At 40.0% G+C, this 21106-nt stretch overlaps 1 protein-coding gene across 5 annotated transcripts in view; it reads right to left on the bottom strand.

The window, feature by feature from the left end:
- Nucleotides 1–7052: 7052 nt before the first annotated feature.
- ICA1 (islet cell autoantigen 1) overlaps nucleotides 7053–21106 on the bottom strand; it is a 122545-nt gene continuing 108491 nt past the window's right edge. For 4 of the 5 annotated variants that reach the window (XM_019533823.1, XM_019533831.1, XM_019533814.1 and 1 more), the window contains 4 exons: nucleotides 19907–19933; nucleotides 18275–18538; nucleotides 11367–11462; nucleotides 7053–7970 (listed from right to left, as the gene is read on the bottom strand). In XM_019533823.1, the coding sequence (XP_019389368.1) occupies nucleotides 7849–7970; nucleotides 11367–11462; nucleotides 18275–18538; nucleotides 19907–19933 (509 nt within the window). In that variant the 3' untranslated portion in view covers nucleotides 7053–7848. The remainder of the gene's footprint in view (nucleotides 7971–11366; nucleotides 11463–18274; nucleotides 18539–19906; nucleotides 19934–21106) is intronic. The other variant, XM_019533850.1, reaches the window with a different exon arrangement.

Consider the following 21106-nt stretch of genomic DNA (forward strand, 5'->3'; position numbering starts at 1 on the left):
GAGAGCCTGAAATGCATCACTTTTTGCCGTGTGGCAGTTATATGGATGGTAACTGAATTCAGTACAAAAGGCAGGAGATTCTCTCAGCAGTGACCTCCTCAAACAAGAAGCTAAGGCCCAGATTTTTCAAAGGTTTTGGGGCTTTGAAATGCTGAATGGAGCAGTGTCATAACACCTGAAATAGATGGATCCAAGTTTGCCACCTTAGAACCAGAAAAAAAACCCAAATCATATCCTAAAAATCAAACTTCTACTATAACATATTTTATTTCAAAAAATATTTTTGTCCTCATTTACGTGTGTTTGTGTAGTGTATATAGAGGCAATCACAAAATAGCTCAAACTAAAGTCTTACTCTTGTATATTGTTTGCGGGGGTGTGTCTGGGGGGGCTGGATGTGTGTGTGGTGGGGCATGGGGGTGTGTGTGCCATATGGAAAGGTGGGGGGGTGGGAGTATGTGGGGGAATATGGGTATGTAGGCAGGGTGTGGATGGATGTGATGTCTGTGGGGGGCGTGATTGTGTGTGGGGCAGGTTGTGGTTGTGGGGGAGGATGTGTGAGTATGGTGGAGTGTGCATGGGACACGCACATACTTGCGTGTCCCAGGGTGGCAGCCCTCCCCATGTACAGGGCAGGCCAGATTGGGCCCTCCATAGGCCCGATCCAGCCCATGGTCGTATTTTGTCCACCCCCGATCTAAATGATACACAAATTTTGGCTGTCAACTGCCAAAATTTGTGTAAATGCAAAGTTCAGCGTAGAAACAGTTAAGAGCAATAGTGAGCAATAGTATGCTAATGCTGAAGAAGGTTTTAATAATCTAAGAAGTTAATAAGAGGCCACTTGTCATTTTCCCTTGATGAGATGTTCAGCTCCCAAGATGCACATTCAACATCCCCTGAAGCAGCTGTTTTTAGATCTGAAAAAATTCAGGCACACTGAAATCAATTATATCAAGTTGTAATAAGTTTCCTGATAACAAATGTTAATCAATTAACTGTTTTAGTTCTGTCACAGGGTCTCAGCAGGTATTTTTTTATTATTATTATTTTTAAAAGCCACTACAAAATCAGGAGATACAGCCATAGCAAAGCACATTAAATCAAGATGAAAGATGGACTAAGACAATCGATACGTAATTTAACAGAATAATTAACTGTCCGAGTTACAGCTAAGCCTGTACACAGACAACACAGTAAATTTTATAATGGTGGAGCTCTTGCTTTGAATTGCAACACATGCGATAGATCACACTGTTGCTGGGTAAGTGCTGTTTGGAACTAAAGAATTCAGGGTTTTTTTCCCCTAGAAACTCCTCTATTTTCTGGGTGCTTTTACTCTGAAGTTTTAGACTTCAGCAAATGTTCACATGAAAACCTCACTGTAGGGACCAATTATTAATTGCTTTTCTTTTACCAAAAAACCCCACCCCAAAACATTTTAAATACCTCTGGCTCCCTTTTAATTGATAATTAAGTACAAAAATTGGAAAGGGCACAAGCTGCAAATTCACAGCTAACTTTAATTTTCAAAATCACATTTTGTAAGGAATGAATCTGCAAGAGGAACTAATGAGTTTTGCCATTTTGGAAAAAGTTGGAGGGAAAAAAACACATTTCTAGTTTGTCTCATTTTTTCAATCTATTTTTGTTTCTGATGTGCTGAGCCCTTGGAGCATTATGCACCCTTTGCTGTGCTTCTGTAGTATTCAGAAATGACCTGGTGAACTTGAGAACAATTTACAGCTCAGAAGAAGTGATAGACTTGTGTAAGACAAAATCTTTAATTGAGTCTTACACAATAGCATATTAGTGGCTGTGAAGCCATAATGCTCTCTGTGGACTTATTGACATTAGACATTTTTCCATAAAAACTTTCCACCTTGACTTTTGTAAAAGCAACTTTGGCTACTGGAAGTACTGATGTAGCTTGGCTGTCAGAACTTTAAAAATTGTATAGTCAAAATATACTCAGAACTGGTCTAACTGCTATAGGGTGTGTTAATACGAGACATGTTAATATGCATTAGCCTAATTTGATGTGCACCCTTAATGCACATTAGAAATGGTGAAATTAAGCTAATCGCACAAATGCAAGTATCAAATTTAGGCACAATTAATTAAAATGCATTAACGCACATGTAGATGCAACCTGGCACTAACTTTAGTGCTGGGTCTGCCCAGCCACTAGGGGCACATGACAGGGCTTCAGGGATTTAGGATTAATTTTAGTGCCAAGTGCACTAACTTTCATCCCAAGTCCCTGAACGTGCAGAAACCTGCCAAAAATTGTTTAATGCACATTAAAGTTAGTGGCACTTAACTGCACTTCTAGATGCATCCATAGTGTCTAGTGGCACATTAACATCAGTGAGTATCTTTTTTTAATTTGGACCCCAAAATTACAGCAGACTCTCTATGCCAGGGCTCCCCACATTGCTACTACTTATTAAGCTAGGGGACTGGCTTCAGTGGCATGGAATGTCTCTTCCAGTTTTATATCAGTAATCCCAGATTTAATATAAGGAAAATTTAGTGCAGATGAAACCTGTTTTATGAGTGAAGATAATTCATTTTACTCACTATGAAACTTAATTACAGCATTTTTACTATGGAACCATCACAGTTCTGTGCCCATATTGTTTACTGTTGATCAAAAAATGATGAACCTCTTAAGTGAGGTGCTATTGGGAATGGTGAAGTAGGAATAATGAAAATAGTGCATACATATTTTAAATTATTTGGAATTTTTCACTTCATAGATTCATAGATGTTCAGGTTGGAAGGGACCTCAATATATCATCGAGTCTGTCCTCCTGCACAGGCAGGAAAGAGTGCTGGGTTCAGATGACCCCAGCCAGATGCCCATCCAACCTCCTCTTGAAGACCCCCTGGGTAAGGGAGAGAGAGCACCACCTCCCTTAGAGGCCCATTCCAGACCTTGGCCACTCTAACTGTGAAGAAGTTCCTAGTAATGTCTGGTCTACATCTGCTCTCTGCTAGCTTATGGCCATTATTTCTTGTGACCCCCCAGGGGCACGTTGGTGAGTAGAGCCTCACCAATTCCCTTTTGCGCCCCCATGATGAATTTATAGGCAGCCACAAGGTCGCCGCTCAACCTTCTCTTGCGGAGGCTGAAGAGGTCCAGGTGCCCTAGTCTCTCTTCATAGAGCTTGGCCTGCATGCCCTTAACCAGACGAGTGGCCCTTCTCTGGACCCTCTCCAGGTTATCCACATCCCTCTTGAAGTGTGGTGCCCAAAACTGCACTTCAGTCTTTACAAACTGTTTGGGAAATAATTTAAAATCTTTCTAAACATGTTTGACACATGGATTTTGTAAAGCGGGGGCAGGGGAATGAAATTCAGCTACACTTAAGAAAATATTAGCAAAGCCAATAATGCATGGTGATGTGGATGCTCAGAAGCAAGGCTGCAAATCTGGCTTCAGACCCAGTTTTCCTTCAGTTTATTTTTTATAGCATGGTAAAGAAACTTTCCACATCAGAACTGAGCATGAAACTGATACTTAAACCTCACACTGATAGGGCATTTGGGGCTAAATCCCTTTTTCAGGGTTCACAGTATCTAATTTTCACATGCCCTACTGCTTTCTGGGCTCTTCAGGTTTAGGTTAAGTGCCCAAGCTCCCTTCTGTAACTGCATGAAGTGAGCTGGCATGGAAGGAACAGACGGCAGCATGCTAGGCTAGGAGCTGCTTAGCCCAGCTAGCAGGAAATGGTAAGGTGATGGGAAGAGAGATCCCAGGGGTATGTCTCGAAGCAGGAAAATCTGGGACACAGCTTCCAGGTCTTGAGGGGACCCATTCCTATGCAGGAATTCTCAGAATGCACAGGATCAGGCCCTGCAAGCCCCGGGAGCACACGTTGCCTAGTGTCCTGTGGCATCTGTGGGTGGGATAACAGGCAATGATTCAAACCCCATTGATAGCCTGGTGGTCAAAGCATTCCCCTCAGGGCCCAGGAGGTACAGCTCTGAACCCATATATGAGTGAACTGACCATGCATCTCTCACTTTTGGGGGAAGTGCTCTCACCCATGCTTTCTCTCCTCCAGCTACATATTCCATGTGGACCCTCCTCACTTCTTTGGAGGAATGGCTGTAGGCAACTGCTGCCTTCAGAAGTTGCTTCTAAGCTATGAATCCTGAGTGGATGGCAGCAGTGAGTCAAGGCCAGAAATTGCTTGTCTTTGAAACTTAAAAGCAGAGTTTATGGTACATAGTTCACTGACGGGTTCTGGGCAACTCCCCGAATACTGATATAATTGGTGTTATGGATTACTCTTCTGAGGTATCCAGCTCGCCCCATGCACTGTAAAGAGAGCACATGCTTACAGATCTACACACTATGGGCACGTCTACACGTGAAGTTACTGTGCAGTAACTTATGTCTGCACATGCGCGCCCGTACTGTGCAGTAACTATGGTGACTTATGCCAAGTTGGGGGTAAATTTGCTACCTGCCTCATGCAGGGTCCACACAAAAGCGGCAAGAGAAGATGGTGGTGCCTGCTGCATAATGCAGGTAGCAAATTTATGCCCACTTAGTTATTGTGCAGTCAGGCATGTGTACACACCTTACTGTGCTGTAACATTGCATGCGCACAGTAACTTTACTCCCAAGTCATATCACACATAGCATTACTGCACAGTAACACCTACACATGTAGATACTGATCTAAAAGCCACTTACTGCACAGTAAATGCATGTGTAGACACACCCTATGTGGGGGTCAGTAACTTAGAAGACAGGGACTGTAGTAGTAAAGTTCTTTCCTGAATATAGCTTTGATCTCCAAAAGGTGTTAGTGTTGCAGCATGCAATACTGAAGTACCTAACTTTTCAGTAGCTTGCACTTGTGGCATCTGCAGCCCTGGGTTAATTTCACCTTGGCTCCCTATACAGTGCATAGGAGGAGTCAGGCACCTCATAAAGGATATCTGTGCTCCAAGCAATATTCATATACTTACTATGAAAGTCTTTGGAAAAGACAACAATTGGAGGAGGGACTGGAGCGCAGGTCTCACCACTCTTTTGTGTTCCTAACCATGTGCACACAATCTTTATTCCATGCAAAATAGAACAAATTCAGTAGCAGAGCAGCTTTGAACGGGAAATTAAACTGTGGTCTCCTGCTGCATAAGGCAAGTGCTACAAGCATTTCATAGATTCATACATGTTAGGGTCAGAAGAGGGACCTCAATAGATCATTGAGTCCAACCCCCTGCACAGACAGAAAAGAGGGGTGGGTTCAGATGACCCCAGCCAGATGCCCATCCAACCTCCTCTTGAAGACCTCCCCCAGGGCAGGGGAGAGCACCACCTCCCTTGGGAGCCCATTCCAGACCTTGGCCACTCTAACTGTGAAGAAGTTCCTCCTAATGTCCAGTCTAAACCTGCTCTCTGCTAGCATATGGCCATTATTTCTTGTGACCCCCCCCAGGGGCGCCTTGGTGAGTAGAGCCTCACCAATTCCCTTCTGCGCCCCCATGATGAATTTACAGGCAGCCACAAGGTCGCCTCTCAGCTTCCTCTTGCAGAGGCTGGAGAGGTCCAGGTGTCCTAGTCTCTCCTCATAGGGCTTGGCCTGCAAGCCCTTAACCATACGAGTTGCCCTTCTCTGGACCCCCTCCAGGTTATCCACACCCCTCTTGAAGTGTGACACCCAAAACTGCACGCAGTACTCCAACTGCGGTCTGACCAACGTCTGAAAGAGAGGAAGCATCACCTCCTTGGTTCTGCATCTGCTGATGCATGATAAAGTGCAGTTAGCTTTTCTAATGACTTCGTCACACTGATGACTCATGTTCATCTTGGAGTCTACTAGGACTCCAAGATCCCCTTCCACTTCCGTGCTACCGAGCAGGTCATTTCCTAGGCAGTAGGCGTGCTGGACATTTTTCCTCCCTAGGTGCAGCACTTTGCATTTCTCCTTGTTAATCACATTCTATTGTTTTCTGCCCATTTGTCCAACCTGTCCAGGTCTGCCTGTAGTTGTTCCCTGCCCTCCTGTGTGTCCGCTTCTACCCAGTTAAACTATTGGATTTGATGGGCTAGTTATAGCAACAGACACCACCATCTTCTCTTGCTGCTTTTGTGTAGACCCCAGTCAGGTAAGCATACTTCAGAAATGCTTACTTAACTGTGCTTTGCAGGCAAAGGGGCAGTGAAAACACCTAATAATCATATTTCTCAATGAACCACCTGGTAAGGCTCTCAGTTTTTAGCACTGTCGAACCTGAGATGCTCCTGGTCCTGCACAGAAGCAGGTTCTAAGGCTCTTAAGGACTTTAAAAGGCAAAAAGTGAGTACCTCAGGATTTCAAAGACTTCTAGTGTTGTGGGGGAGGAAGATGGGTTGGAGGCTGGCAACAGGTGCCCAAGTCATTTTATGGATTTAGTTTGGCAATCTTCCTCACAATTCTGCCCACTATTCTTTATGGTAGGTACTGCCTGTAGGGAAAACCACATCCTATTAAGAAAAGCAACCAGTGCCCACTAAAACCTGGTGTGGTGTTTAATTGTGCTATAGGAAAAGATAGGAGCTGTTTTCCACTAGCTTTTTATTTAGTTTTTAGGCATTTTTTTCAAGGCTGTTGATTTAGGTATTCAGTTGGGTAACCCATGAGGTAGGAAGACTGCTGCAATTAACTCTTGGTAGAAAACAGTATTTACATAAAAGAGACTGGATTGAATAAAAGAAGACACAAATGTGTACACAGCTCCAAAGTAAGCACTGTACTGGGGGTAGGACAAACTTGCAAAAGTTCTGATGTTAAGGAGAAGAATGACACATTACCTTCACTTTCCCCTCTCACAAAAGAAGGTGAGGGAGGAGAAAAGATACTGAGTGAGCATAGGGCTGTTTTTGCCATCCTCCCACATTACTTTTCTAAAATAACTGGAGGCAGAGAGCTGACTTATTAGGTCCTGTCTGGAAACTGGTCATATTTCATCTTCAGCTTCATGATGCGCCCCCTTTCAGCAATGTCACACCAACGCTCCAGGTGGAGAAAAAAGGTCATCAGTATGTCTCCCTTTTTGTCAAAATCATTTTATTAAAGAGTTAGTGTCACACCAGGCCAAGAAACACATGCTTCTGAAATAAGTTTGATGACAAATGTTCTGAACAGAAAACCTGAAGGCATTGAAGGCATGTAATAAGCAGTAGTGGTACCAAACTTTTGCTGTGCATGTGCAAATTCTGTTGGTGCAATGGAAAATTCAGAAAGGATGCAGTCTGGCAGTATTTTTGGTCTTGCGTAGTACAGTTTGTCTAATAATTTAAATCAGAGAGAGCATGAATACCACAGCTCAAGAGACCCAAATATAATCTTTCAGTAGTTAGCCCCAGCAGGAATTTTTCACTATGAATACTAACAAAACAAATTTAGTTGACATCTCAACACAGCAGTAATATATATACAATAGTTATTAGACTCATGCAGCTTCTTTCATTACATGATTTTTTTTTGATTTACACCAGAAACATTATAAAAAAATAGGTCTGTAATTTGTATTTCACTCTAGCATTAGCTCTGTATCACCTCAGGCAAAGACAGTGTTTCAGCAGGTATCCTAATATGGCAAGAAATCTGCCCTAAATTTTAATTTCATTTTGTAAGTCCACATAGAAAATAAATGCAAACTCTTTATACAAAACAAGAGCAAATAATTGTACCTATAGAAAAGGGGGCTAAATCCCTTTAGTTTTATTATAATGGCATGTACTTTATACTTTCACAACAGCATACTGATTTTGTTTTAGTCTCCTAAACCCAAAAATAGTGTTGATGAATGAAGGAATGTGAGTTACCATAGGCAGCAGACTCATGCATTGAGCAATTCATGTTCTTTATCTGTTTTCCCAACTGCATCAGGATTGGATAGTGGGTCAAGGTCAGCAAAAAGACTGAACCAAGCAGTGAGATCTTTCGGATTCTTTGCAGGTTCTGGGAAAAAACGTTCAGGAAAAAGATTCAGAGTTCTGCTTGAGTTATGTTCAAAATAGCTGAAAAGTGACAGGTCTAATCAAATGCCATCAGCGTTAACTACTGAAACAGCAAATCTCTAGTAAAAACAGGGCAATGAATTACATTATAACACAGTACCTTCAGAAAATGAAATATCCAATCCTGTAAAAATGCCTGTAGTATTTGTAGTTATATGCACTCCAGCATGGTAAGTGTCTGATCGTTTCTCAATTATTTACCAATAGAAATAATCTCTTTCTTGCCTATTGGAGAAATAGCTCAACTACTTCATACATGTTTTGTTTGCTTATTTGTGCGTGAAGGAAAGTTAAGTAGAAAAAGTGAGTTTTGCGTTCAGCTGTTGGCACGGTCAGTCCTACAGCTAATCACATGTATGGGAGTGAATACCTGAGCCTGGTTCCAATTCCTATGAAAGCTCTTCCCTTCCCCACTAAGCCTATGATCTTTGTTCTCCTGGAATGGAGCTTGGATGAAGATCATAGCTGTGGAGAGAAAGGAGGAGCCAGGGACAACTCACGTGGGCCTCGAATACTGGAAGAGAGATCTTGAATTGTATTCTTTCTTTCTGGGAGACGGTTTGAGCAAAAGCGTTCACAGAAACCTGTGCTTTTGTACTTACAGACTGCTGCATTTTGTACCAGCTGCATCTTTTCAGGGTTAGCAGCTTCACTTTTAGATAGAATAAACTGCAGTAAACAAGCCTGGAACTCACATATGTTATGGTTCTTATAGCCAAGTGTACATCTGGGGCTGCAAAGGGAAGTGTATCATTTTCCCTATTCCAGTACCAAATAGCATGCAAGAATCCAAAGAAACCCTTCCCTCACCCAAAAGAATAACTTGCATCTTTGATGCCCTTCTAAGGTCAACCTTAAAGGAGGGAGCCAGGCCATTTCAGAGTCATTTAATTCATCCATGATGTCTTGTGTAGATGGTGCAGGAGTAACTGGTTATCAGTGGTCTCATTTATGAGAGAGATGGAGCAGAAAGCCCACTGAAGCATTTTTTTTTACCAACGACCAAGATGGAGTCTTCTACTAGAATAAGTATTGCCTCACTTCCATGCCCTGGTCTGAAAACTCAGAGCACGCGATCCAGAATACTGGCAGTGAAGACTGACTTTCTGTTTCCCCCTCAATTAGCTTAGTCAGAAAAAGGAGAAAAGATTCTGGATGATAGGTTGCACATTTTGTAGCACAGGACAATATTTTTGGTTCTTGCTGCTGTCAGACTGTTTGTACTTTTTCTTAGGATGAATTCCTGAATGGAGAAGGAAATTGTATTTCTGATTCTGTACTCAACTTATTGTATTTAGCAGCCTATGGAGTCAGCCCAGATGTACTTCATCTTCTTTATGAAATAAGATACTTCCTCACAATGGGAAGTGCTGCCTTCCTGGAGTTTGAATGGAGACAGTCTTGGCTCATGAAACAATTTATGAACACAAAGCTCTACAGAGGAAGACTTTACTCATTGTCAGAAAAGTAAAATCTCCTTGCTGCCTTCATAAATATGGGTATAGCCTTTAGCTTAATAAAGTGAATGAGACTGTGTTATATACATGCAATTTTCTAATGCAATTATCACAATTGCATCCTCTCCACCCACTCATAACAATTTCTAAAATGAATGTCAACCCCATCTGAATATGGAGAAAAATCATTTGCACAAGGAAACAAAAATGTATACAAGATAGTCCATTACTAATCTCTTCTGCATCAGAGCTCTTAGAGGGAGCCTATGTGTTGGCTCAGTAGCTGTTTAATTTCATGTGCCCAAATGGCACTTACCCAGCTGCAGAGCTGCCACTTTTGGTACTCCCACATACTTTGTGATATTATTCTATGTGCAATGGGCATACACAGGTATCCAGCTGGCCACTGAGCATGTCACACTCTGGCTGGGCAGGTACAGAAAATGTGGAAAAGTGTAAGTCACAAAACTGTAGATGGGCCAAACCACAATGTTTAGTGGGTGCCAGGATTGTGGAGGTGGAGAAAGGCCCTCCCATATCTCCACTATCTAGTGGTTAGAGCATTCTCTGAGGTCCAGGTTCTACAGCTCCCCTCAAGGAGATCTGAGCCTCTCTTACTCCAGCTGCCAGAACGCCGCTTTAGCCACTAGTCCAGAGGTTAGGCACCACTCCTTTTGAAGCTGGCCTTTCTGGGCAGCCAAGACTGGGGAATATGTGGGGCCTGGAGGCAGAGAAGAAGCCAGTGGCCTGGTAAGATGGATGCCATTCTGGAAGGTGAAGGGCCCTGGGTTTTGGTTTTGATTCTTGCTCCTGATGGGGTAAACACTTCCCTACTGTTCTCCATCCATTTTATCCAGTGTACAGTAAATGACAGGCGCAGTGGCTCAGCTTCAAAAGAAGCGCTGCAGAGAGGCCTGGATAATTTGTACTCTGTGGCCTGGTGTTAGGAGTGCTATGCTGAGAAATTATAGATGCAGGTTCAATCCCCCTCTGGATGGGGACATGCCCTGCAACCTCAGTTGCCCATTTCCTGGGTGAGTGCCCTAACCACTTGGATACTGGACCAACACATAGCCAGGCTCCCCTGCTCTCTGTTTTTGGTAGGCCACAATTTTGGAACTCATGCTCATATAGGCAGTCCTGTACCTGTCCAGCCTGCCAAGCACATGTGGTAGCCAGGCTGATGCTTATGCACCCACCCTGCATAAGAAATGAGAATTCAAATTGTGCTTAAGTGCCAAACATGGCAGTTACATGGTGGGGGAAGTGCTATTTGGGCGAGAAAAGTCCAATAGGATTCTGCCTGTTGCGCATGCAAGATGAGCTTACACAGACTGAGCTTTTCACTCGCACTCGACTCCATCTGTTAGAAATTCCCGTTCAAAACCAATGGGAGTTTTGTAGCCCCCTTTGCTTTGCAGGGCCAGGTGGTAACAAGTGAACTATATCTCAATCAGATCAATAGTTGTGTGGTGTATACCATTTACATCATAAAAATGTATCACGCTTCAGCCTCGCTATCCTCTCTGATGTTCCAAACAAGCAGGGTTCAGGTCAAATGCAGAGGCAACTCTACGGCCCTGAATCTTACAGTGGAAGAAATCCAGTGGTTTTACTCTACAATCAGAACCTAAATGATTGTTCATTACATTCCACCAGCACTAAAACCATCAAATAAATATACTTACATAATTCAAATTATTCATGTTGGAATATAATCTTAATAATTAAGTATTTAATTAATGTACAAGATTCCTGAAGGTAAATATTAACAAATAGATCATAATATGGTAGAGTAACTGGGAATACTGCAAAGATTGGATTACTGATTGCAAGTGATTCAGAATCCCTCTTCCCCCTCAAAATAATGAATGTATCACCTTTCACAGGCGTCTTGTTGGCATTCACATTCAAGCTGTTTGATTTCTGTGCTGGCTGTGGTATCGACGGAGGGCTAACACTGTTAGCTGCCCAACCTAAAATTCAATAATGTAGTTATATTAGTGCCAATCAACAATAATTAATGAACTCATACCCCTTGGATGCTTTCAGTGAAATACTCGTATCATTCAAAGGAGTCATATACTTGCCTCACCCATATGTTATGCTCATATTTTTCTTTCTTCTGATAGAGATTAGAAATTAAATTCTGCAACCCAGCAATGTCCTTGAGAGAACAGTGCATCTGCTGACCAGTCTCAGGCCATCATGTGCTTTCCATCTGCACTGTCAAACCTCCATCGTCTCTTAAAGAGCACTCTGCCTACGTCCAACTACAGACAATATTTTTTTCCATCTCAATGAGTAGCTACCACAGAAGCCCCAGTTAGGTGTATGCATGTGGAGGAGGAGGGTGTGAAGAGGATTTAACATTTTCAGTGCGGGGGTGGGGGAAATAACTGAAGTAGCTAAAGTCTGACAAATGCTGCACTCTCCACTCCCCTTCTATTTTGCAGTTCAGAGATTCTCATTTTATTTACTGGCCCAAGTGAAATATTTAATGGGACGCTGTTAACCTGAGCTATTTTTTTTAAATAACTAATTCTGAAAATTCCAGCTGATTAAAAAACACCTGTAAATAGGATGTTCTGAATTGTATTCCTTAAATATTTTCTAAGGATTTTTTTCTTTCTGTCTCTTTATAAAGATGTATTCAGCAAGCAGAAGCTTGCTTAGCAATGCTGTCTATAAACAAAGATGCGTTTTGTCAAATGCTACATGCAGACTCCATAGTCAACAGTAGCACAGAACTGACTCATTTTACCAAGAAACCCATATGTGCCTGCGAGATGAGTTAAAAGGAAAATGTCTTCTGCTGTGAGGTAACAGTAGGTTATGTAATCAGCAGGACCAGCAGTGGAGAAAAATGTTCATGTGTAATACGCTGCTGTATCAGGTTGTTAAACATGCCCTGGAAAAAGAAATCTCCTCCCCCATCTCCCAAGTTCTTTCATTTAAAAGTTATCTAAGCCACTACTTGTAATTATAGAAGGTTTAAGTTATTTAAGTCCTTCCATTGTTATACTTTTAGGAGCATAACTATCACGTGTTGCACTGTCTCTGGGGTAGGCAGCTTATTGGTCCTAGTAATTCAATCATGTTTTTTGATGTTTTTCCTTGTAAACTTACCTATTCGTCCATCAATCTTAAGAACCTAATTCTATGATATCATAAGTATAAGCATAAAAATTGAAGGACTTAAATAACTCAACCCCATGATAATTACAAGTAGCAGCTTCGATAACTTTAAATGAAAAAACTTGGGGGCTGGGGAGAAGATACATATTGAGATATATCAATTATGGCATTTATAATATCCTCCTTTGACATCATTTCTCCCTCCTGCTATGACTCCATGCTTCTTTTTCTCTCCTCATTCCTCTTTCCTTTCTCTGTCCTTCCTCTTATTTTTTTTTTTTTTGCCTCTCTGATAGACACTGGGTCCTTATATCATTTGGATTTCTTTTGGAGTTGACTATTTTAGATAAACATCACTATAACAGTTCTTGCTCTTTTCAGTTTTTTGCTATTCCTGTACTGATCTGACCTCTATCTATTTGATTGATAGGTAGAGTGGTTTTCCTCTTTTATGATAGAAGCCAAAGCCACTTTGTATGAAATATCTGCTGTCCCTTTTAATAATAACAGAAATTACAGATGATAAGGATTTTTAAGTCACTGAATCCTTCTCCTGCACATTAGCAGAAGGCTGTCACAACCTCTAAGGAAAAAAAGCAGATGGAGGTCCACTCCTCACCTATTGTTGTACAGGCAAATAAGGAAACAGTAGCAGAAACACGTTAGTTAATCTCTAGCCCCCCAAAATACGGCTTTATGTTTTAGTTTAACCATTTAACATGTAGAATTTTAACTCACTCAGTATTTTAGACTGACTAACATTTTAGGCATTTTCTGTGGTTGTAGTAAGAGAGAGACAGACAAGAAAGAATATATTACAATTACAGAAAACTGTAATGCTTTCGCTAGCTCGGAAATGTGTTGAAAGCAATGTGTGTGTCAATTGCTGGCAATATACAGGTTGAGTGGGTAAAGCAAATAAAGCCTAATCCTAATTTCACAGAAATTAATGGAACTTTGGGCTGGAAACTTTCCGTAAAACTACCACTGACTTCAGTGAGATCAGGATTTGGCTCACAGAGAATTAACTAATGGTGATTTATTATGATACAATTGGCAGACCACAAAACTAAACACTGTAGAACAGTAAATCCTTTTATGTGATTTTTCCTTTTTTTCTCCTTGGACTAAGATTGGGTGAGCCAAACACCTATGATAGAGACACTCTACTCTGCTTTCACTGTCCTAGAACATAGACAGTTCAACACATACATTTAGGGTGGCCACAGCCCCACCCCTAGAATATAGGGCTTCCCCATGGTGGGATTGGGCGGGGGGCGACCATTGGCCAATGGGAACCACTGGCATCTGTGGTCAATCAGCAGCAAGGGGCGGGGCTACCACAGAAAGGCCACCTCCCTCCCTGGCTTAGAATACTGCTCCTTGTGGATGTGCACTGCTCTACCTCTAGGCACAGTCAATAGAAACATGAGGACAAATGATTGACATGTATTTCCACCAAGGAACTGAAAACAGGACTTTTCACTGTCCATTCTTCATTTAGAAATGGACAGGAGCCAAAGCGTTTAAAAACAGGATGGGCTGGTATAAAATAGGACTAATGGTCACCCTACTTACATTAAAAATATAAACAAACCCCTTCAGCATAACATATGCTGTTTTTCTGATGAAATAAGACCCTGACAAGGCCTGCTTGAAAAGACTACCAGTGTGTGTCTACAAAGTATTCTCATGTCCTCTATTTATATTAGCAGCCCATAGCAAGAGAGACATTTTGCCTTTGTAAAACAAACTGCAGTATGTCAATTTGAAAGCATCTGTTGGCCTCGAGCCTGTTCGGGTTTGTCTCTGCACAGAGTGGCTTCATTACATGACTAGACAAAAGATTATCAGTGAGACAGTAAGGAAACCAAGCAGCTTACTTTTCAGCTACCATCCCCGCAAAAGTGGAAGGTTTAAAAAAAAAGTTACCACAATTAAATTTAGAAATGGAACCAGAAAGCTTCACATTTTCTCAACTAAAAAATATGTCTGCAGAGATAATTTAAACAAGAGTCCTTTAATAAATTATGAATAAGTAAATGGAACTAAAAACATAGCAACAACAAAAGCTAATGCTCCCTGAGGAAGTGGTATACTTTAGTAAGGCAGCCAAATTAGACAGCTATAGCTATATAGGGGCAAAAAAGCTTAATAGAGATATTATTTCTTAATTCAGCTTTTTAAAACTAAAACTGTCACTCTATATTATCATTAATAACTATTTACAATAGTGTCTAGTGGCACTTACTGTGCTAGATGCCATGTATATGGACAGTAAGAGACAATCTGATCCTAATACTCTGCAATGTAGTGGACAAAATACAGGTTGGGAAGAAGGGAGAAAAGGAAATATTACTGTGTCCATTTAAACTGAGAAAGCTGAAGCACAGAGAGAGTAAAGTGCTAAAGACTTGTACATATGCTTGACTTGAAACATGTGAAGAACTGTATATGAGAAATGCATTAAAGTGAATGGGACAATTTAGATGATCAAAGCTCAGTGTGGGTTTATAAGAGCATCTATGGGGCTTATATCACAGCTCTTCAGTAAAGTCTCCATAAATTAAATATTTAAATGCATTTCTAAACTCTACATTTTAAAGTTTATATTATAATTAATATTTTAAGTCTTCACTCCTTATCCCAAACCAAGACCTGAATTTATTGACAAAGGCATTCAAAGGAATGCTGTAGAATGAAATTTGGTTCAAAATCTAAAATATAATTATCAGCTGGAGTTGACAACATAAAAACCAGTCATCTGTGACCATTCATTTTTTTTTAAATTCCAGTGAAAGCAGAGTGTTCTAAATAAACAAGGATTTTTTAGGGTGGTATCTTTTATTGGACCAATTGCATAGTTGGGATAAAGTTAGACAAACTTACGAATGCAAGACACTCTCCAACAGGTCTGTGCTGTGCTAGCTTTTACTTTTCTGACCTGATGAAGAGCGTTGCATATGAAAGCTCTATCTCAAGCAAAAAGCTGGTCCAATAAAAGATATCACCATGAGAAATCCTTGCCTCACATAATTTATGGACCATCACAGGTACAACATTATCCTAATAACTAAACAACAATTCAGAACAATATTTTACTAACACAAGGATGGGTAAATGAAATTGACTAGAAACTGACTAAACAGTAGTTAGCTAAACTAATCTGTTTTTACTGTTTAGTCTAAGAGGTCAGCTGAAAAGTAAACTAAAGGTGGAAAACAACTTGGTTTTTTTTAAGCCTTCGCTTTAAGTTTCCTTAGTTAATAATATTTAAATAAATCTTTACCAAATAAAAGTTATGTTTAACCTGAGACTTTCCCTTTAAAGACACTAAATGATTCTAGTAAAGAATTCTTATTTAATAAAGAGGTATAGACCAGGTTAGGAACTCGGGAATGGACTTTCACAAGTACATTCACATTCTATCACAGGTAACCAACTCACACTTCATAAAATGCATTGAACTCCACCTTATAATCACCTAAGTTTTTCTGTACTACTTGTTCCTGGGTTCCAGAACCTCACTCCCCCGTTGGTTGGAAACATTCTCATTTTTCCAGACTGAATTTATTCCTAGCTACTTTATATACACGACATCCATGTTGAGGTGCTGGGTTACAAGAGACAGGTAGGAAATAGTTTATCCTGATTAATAAACCACAAAAAAATTACAGCATCGGTATAACTACACAATCCCTTTTTCTATCAAATCCCACAGACACAGTTCAGGAGAGTGTTACAAATTCAGAATGCATTGTTTTTCATGGCATAAGATAAAAGAGGTTCAATCTTCCCCATTTACAACAGTCATTCTCTTTAGATCAGAAACTGTTGGTCCCTAAAACATTCAGGAGTCTGTATTTTTGATCTCTGCAGTCCCAAGTCTCTGAAATGCCCTTTCAAGCTATAACAGTATTTTTCTCTTTTAAACCATGAACAGACTCTTCCTATCCAAAGATCTGGGGGCAGCACTGCAATTATGTGTTCTTAGCACTTCAAAAACATTATTAAAATTCTAAAAGTTGTAACCAAGGGCAAATGGAAGCTGAAATCATGTCCAGGTTTTAAAATTCAACCTCAGTGCATCCCATAAATTAAATGTATCATTAAATATTCAAAGATGGAAGCAAGCTTTACCTTTTTGGCATTTAAAACCTAAAACACATTTTTCTTTCAACACCCTGTCAACATTAAAGAACATGTCAAAATATAGTTTCTTTTTGTTACTTTGTGTAGTTTGTTCCAACACATTTATTACTTTGTGTCAAGAAAGGTTATCTTCCTGGTTCTTTCTAAATTTGAATAGGCATCACTGGAGGTTTTATGGCACAAAGTTTGTTATAATTTGTTAAGGCACTGATACAGTCTTCCTATAATCAACATACATGTTTAATTTTGTAAGTGAATGCAGAAGTAAATTTTTGTAATCTCTCTTTGTACCTATAGTCTCTTTGTTTAACTGCCTTAATACCCTCATTTATCCTTTTCCAATTCTTTGATGTAAAGATAACATGCAAAATACTGCAAAGAGCCTTAGGATGGACGTCACTAACATCACAATTGGCCAGTTGGCAGGGTGGTTATTGGATAGTCATTGCAAAGATAATCAGAAGAGCAGATACTCTGACTGTCTCTGAGACTCGCCAAACTGGCTGAGGTCATTAGGGCCAGGTACAGACATTACATTTTTACTGGTATAAGTGACCAGAAACTGATCTACCAGTGTGCACAGACTATTTTAAAAATGTTCTAAGATTTGCTGCCTCCCTGTACCTCCCCCACCCACCAAAAGATGAATTTGTGTTTTGTTCACTACTGACCTAAACTACGTCGCTTACAAAAATGCATAACTTAGATCAAATCCGCCTCAGGCTTTTTGAATGTCTGTACTTAGCCTTAATGTAATGTGTGGTTGTGCCATATTAGTACACCTGTACACGTACCATGGACAGGGGATATAAAAATAAAACAAATAAAATATAGCTTCTTACTTGTTTCTTTGAAAATATTAAGTATTGGAAAAAAATCTTTTTTTTGGTAATGTCACTTTCCTGTTGTTTCCCTAGCACAAATAGCAGCTAAGATAGTTAATGCAATCAAAGAAACATTTTTCATTAATTTTAAAAGAAAATGCATTAAGATCTCAACCAAGCTATTCCACATAATAAACTGGCCTTCTGCCATGTTATTTTGTAGCTCCTTGACTCACTAGTATCTGAAAGCCTGGTTATTTTAAGGCTGGAAAGGTGAATGTGTAACTCAAGCATTCCATACCCCATTCACCACTTGAAACAATGACATTCTCCCTGTATCTCAGGCTACAATAGACACTATAAACAATCAATAATGTATCAGGTAGGAGGAGGCCATGTAACATCATTAACAAATGCTCTCAACAACAAAAAAGAAGTTAGCTGCATTAGTCTGAAGCCAGGCAGACTGTAGGGTAGGGTGGCACCTTAGAGATTTACTTGTTCTGAAGCTTATGTGCTCTCATAAGCGATAGCCTACTTTTTTTTTTTTGACAAAGCATCTGATTAAGTAGGCTGTCACCTACAAGAGCTTATGCCTCTCTGAATAAGTTAGCTGCTAAAATGCCATTCTGCCCTGCCTGCTGTTTTAAGACCAAAGAAATCTACACACTTACCATGTAAAGAGGACTGTAAATCATTCATGTTTTGGTCTAAGAGCTGCGAGGGAAGGAAGCCTGAAGGTGCTGCTGCTGCTGATGGAGCGGTCTCCATTTCTCCAGCTGAGGAGTTTGTGGTGGGATCAGTGAGTGGGTCCTGTCCAAAGACAGCTGTCCACTCTTTGCTGAATTCTCCCTCATCCAAGGAGGTAGCATTGAGGATCTCATTTAGCAATACCATATCATCCTTTTCACCAGAATCCAGCTCGGGGGAGTTTGAAGCTATTTTAAAACAAAATGGGGGACACAACTAATGATAATTACTAGACATAAATTAACATTGGGATAAACAAATGCAGGACAGATGGGAAATAAATAAAAAACCCTTGATCCAACTCTAAAATATTCAATCATATTCAGTTTGTATACTCTCCCTCTGGATTTCTGTGGTTTCCCATTTTCAGTCCTACTTTCAGTGAATCCCTGGGGTTGAAGCTTACACAACAGGCTATTTTTTTACTAGCTTCAGATAATATCAGCTGCGCTGGGACTTTCTCCCCTTTTAAAATGTAGCATGAGTAAACTTAAAAAAACAATGTCACAATAAATCAAAACACTGCCTACTACTTGGCTTAATAAAAGTTTTAGGAGGCTGCCATTCAGTTGCTGTCTTGCTCCTTGTTACCCTCAATTTACCCTTGATTTAAATCAAGCTAGCACAAACCACAAATAAACTTTTAACTGCTTCAGTTAAACTTTTTGATCCACTGATGAACAAATTAAATATTGGGGAGTCTCGAAGAGAATACATTCTTTTATGTACTGGATGGGATTTCCTAACACCCACCATTGGCAAAGCTCTTCTCCCACTGAAGTCAATGTTAAAACTCCCATTAACTTCAGGGGAAACACAGTTAAGCTATTGACAAGTACTTCTGAAACGCCCACTTCATTTCTCTCCTAAAGTGTGGGAACTGTGGTTAAAGCAACTACTAGATTATTTACAAGTTTAAGGTAAATCTGAAAAACACTATATATATATGCGCAAATCCCAATCAGAATCCAAAATGTTGAGTTTACATCACAGTACAAAAATACAAGTAACTAGCATGATTTTATTCTTTTCTACGAATCGTTAAACACTACGACGAGAGACTGCTGAAGAGGAAAACAGTGGTTTACAAGTCTGATATTGTCACACTGCTTGAAACTGAAGTTTATCTCAATTATACTCATCTGAAATGTGGTAAAGCATGATGGGCAGCTTTTGCTTTGCAAAGCTTCAACCAGCCAGCTAGGCCTGCTCTCTCTGCTTGCATGCAGCATGCAAGAGAGACTTTTAATATTTTGGGCATAAAGAAAAACCATAAGAACAGACAGGAATCCCTTGAAACAAAATTATTGCAGGAGCAATACGACATTTTATTTAAAAACAACCGCTTGCCTAGATATGCTTCTCTCAATGACCACAACAATTTGCAATGGAATAATTCAGGTTTAGTGACAGGAGAGAAAAGAAACAGAACTGAGTTTTAAAGAGGCTCATGAGTGGATAGAATATAAACGCCTACATACTATGATAAAATAAGAACCAGCCTGAATGTTTATCCAATAGTAAAGAGAGATCTGAGGTCGAACATGCAAAGTTACCTTTTCCTTTGCTTCTGTACTCCCAAGCTAGGGCCAAAAATAGAGATATTACTAAAAACCTTATTCTTCTCATATTCCTACCAGACATTTTCAAAAGCATAATCTAGACATTATCAAAAGGATCACTCCAGACCCCTTCACCATTTTCATGAGATTTTTCATCCCACCTTTCTAATCTCATATTGCTTTTAGCCAATCTCAGAGGAATGACTAAAAACATTAAGATACTTTTCATTAGACCAACTAAATAGTTGGAAAAAAGTTCTTTGCAAGCTTTTGGGAAGAAACACCCTTCTTCAGGCACTAGGAGACTACCAACTGGAGTCTCCCAATGCCTGAAGAAGGATGTTTGTGCCTAAAAGCTTGCAAAGAACGTTTTTCCAACTATTTAGTTGGTCTAATAAAAGATATCAAATCTACCCAAAAAAGCTGACAGCCTATGTCCTTAGACCAACATGGCTACAATCATCACCCCTAAAAACATTAACACCTTCTAAACTCCTAGAAGTTCATCCAATATTTCTCTATTTATTCACCTATTTATAATGTACTTGTGACTATGAGATGATAGTTGCTATACCTTACTTAAGAATTTTTAAGGCATTATCACTCCAATCTGTGAGCAATGACATACATTCTCAGTGCTACAGTGGGAAATATTTCACTTTCATGAAGTTTAAAGACTAGCAGGGGAAGATAAAGGGAGGAAACGTGTTAATGTGTTAAGAATGCTGTTAGTAGTGATAATGTGGCACTATTACTGCACCTCACCACAAATTATATTTACCCACAACAGGAAAATGTTTGCAGCAGTACAGCTCAGATCAAAACTGCTAGATAAGCAATTCTTATGTATGTGTGCGTAAGTGCATCAAACCACACTATGCTTGCTTTTAATGAATATATTACTACATTCATATTTATATTTAAAAATTATATCACTTTTTTTGCTATCAACTTCTTCAGAAAATGATTGAACTGTCATACTACTTTATGATCTGTAAGAAGCCTTTTGTTTTTCTTGTAAGGCATTTTATATTGTATTTGTTTGAATATTTCTTTAGAAACACTTTACTCCACTGAGAATTTAAACCAATCCAAAACAAAATCCGCCATAAAGCTGGCAAGTCAGTCAGCAACACAGAAGTCCTTGACTTCAGAAAAGCCGACTTTGACAAGCTCAAGAGGCTTGTCGGTCAG

Source organism: Crocodylus porosus, unplaced genomic scaffold (assembly GCF_001723895.1).
Source record: "Crocodylus porosus isolate Cpor-Errol unplaced genomic scaffold, CroPor_comp1, whole genome shotgun sequence".
Lineage (NCBI taxonomy): Eukaryota > Metazoa > Chordata > Crocodylia > Crocodylidae > Crocodylus > Crocodylus porosus.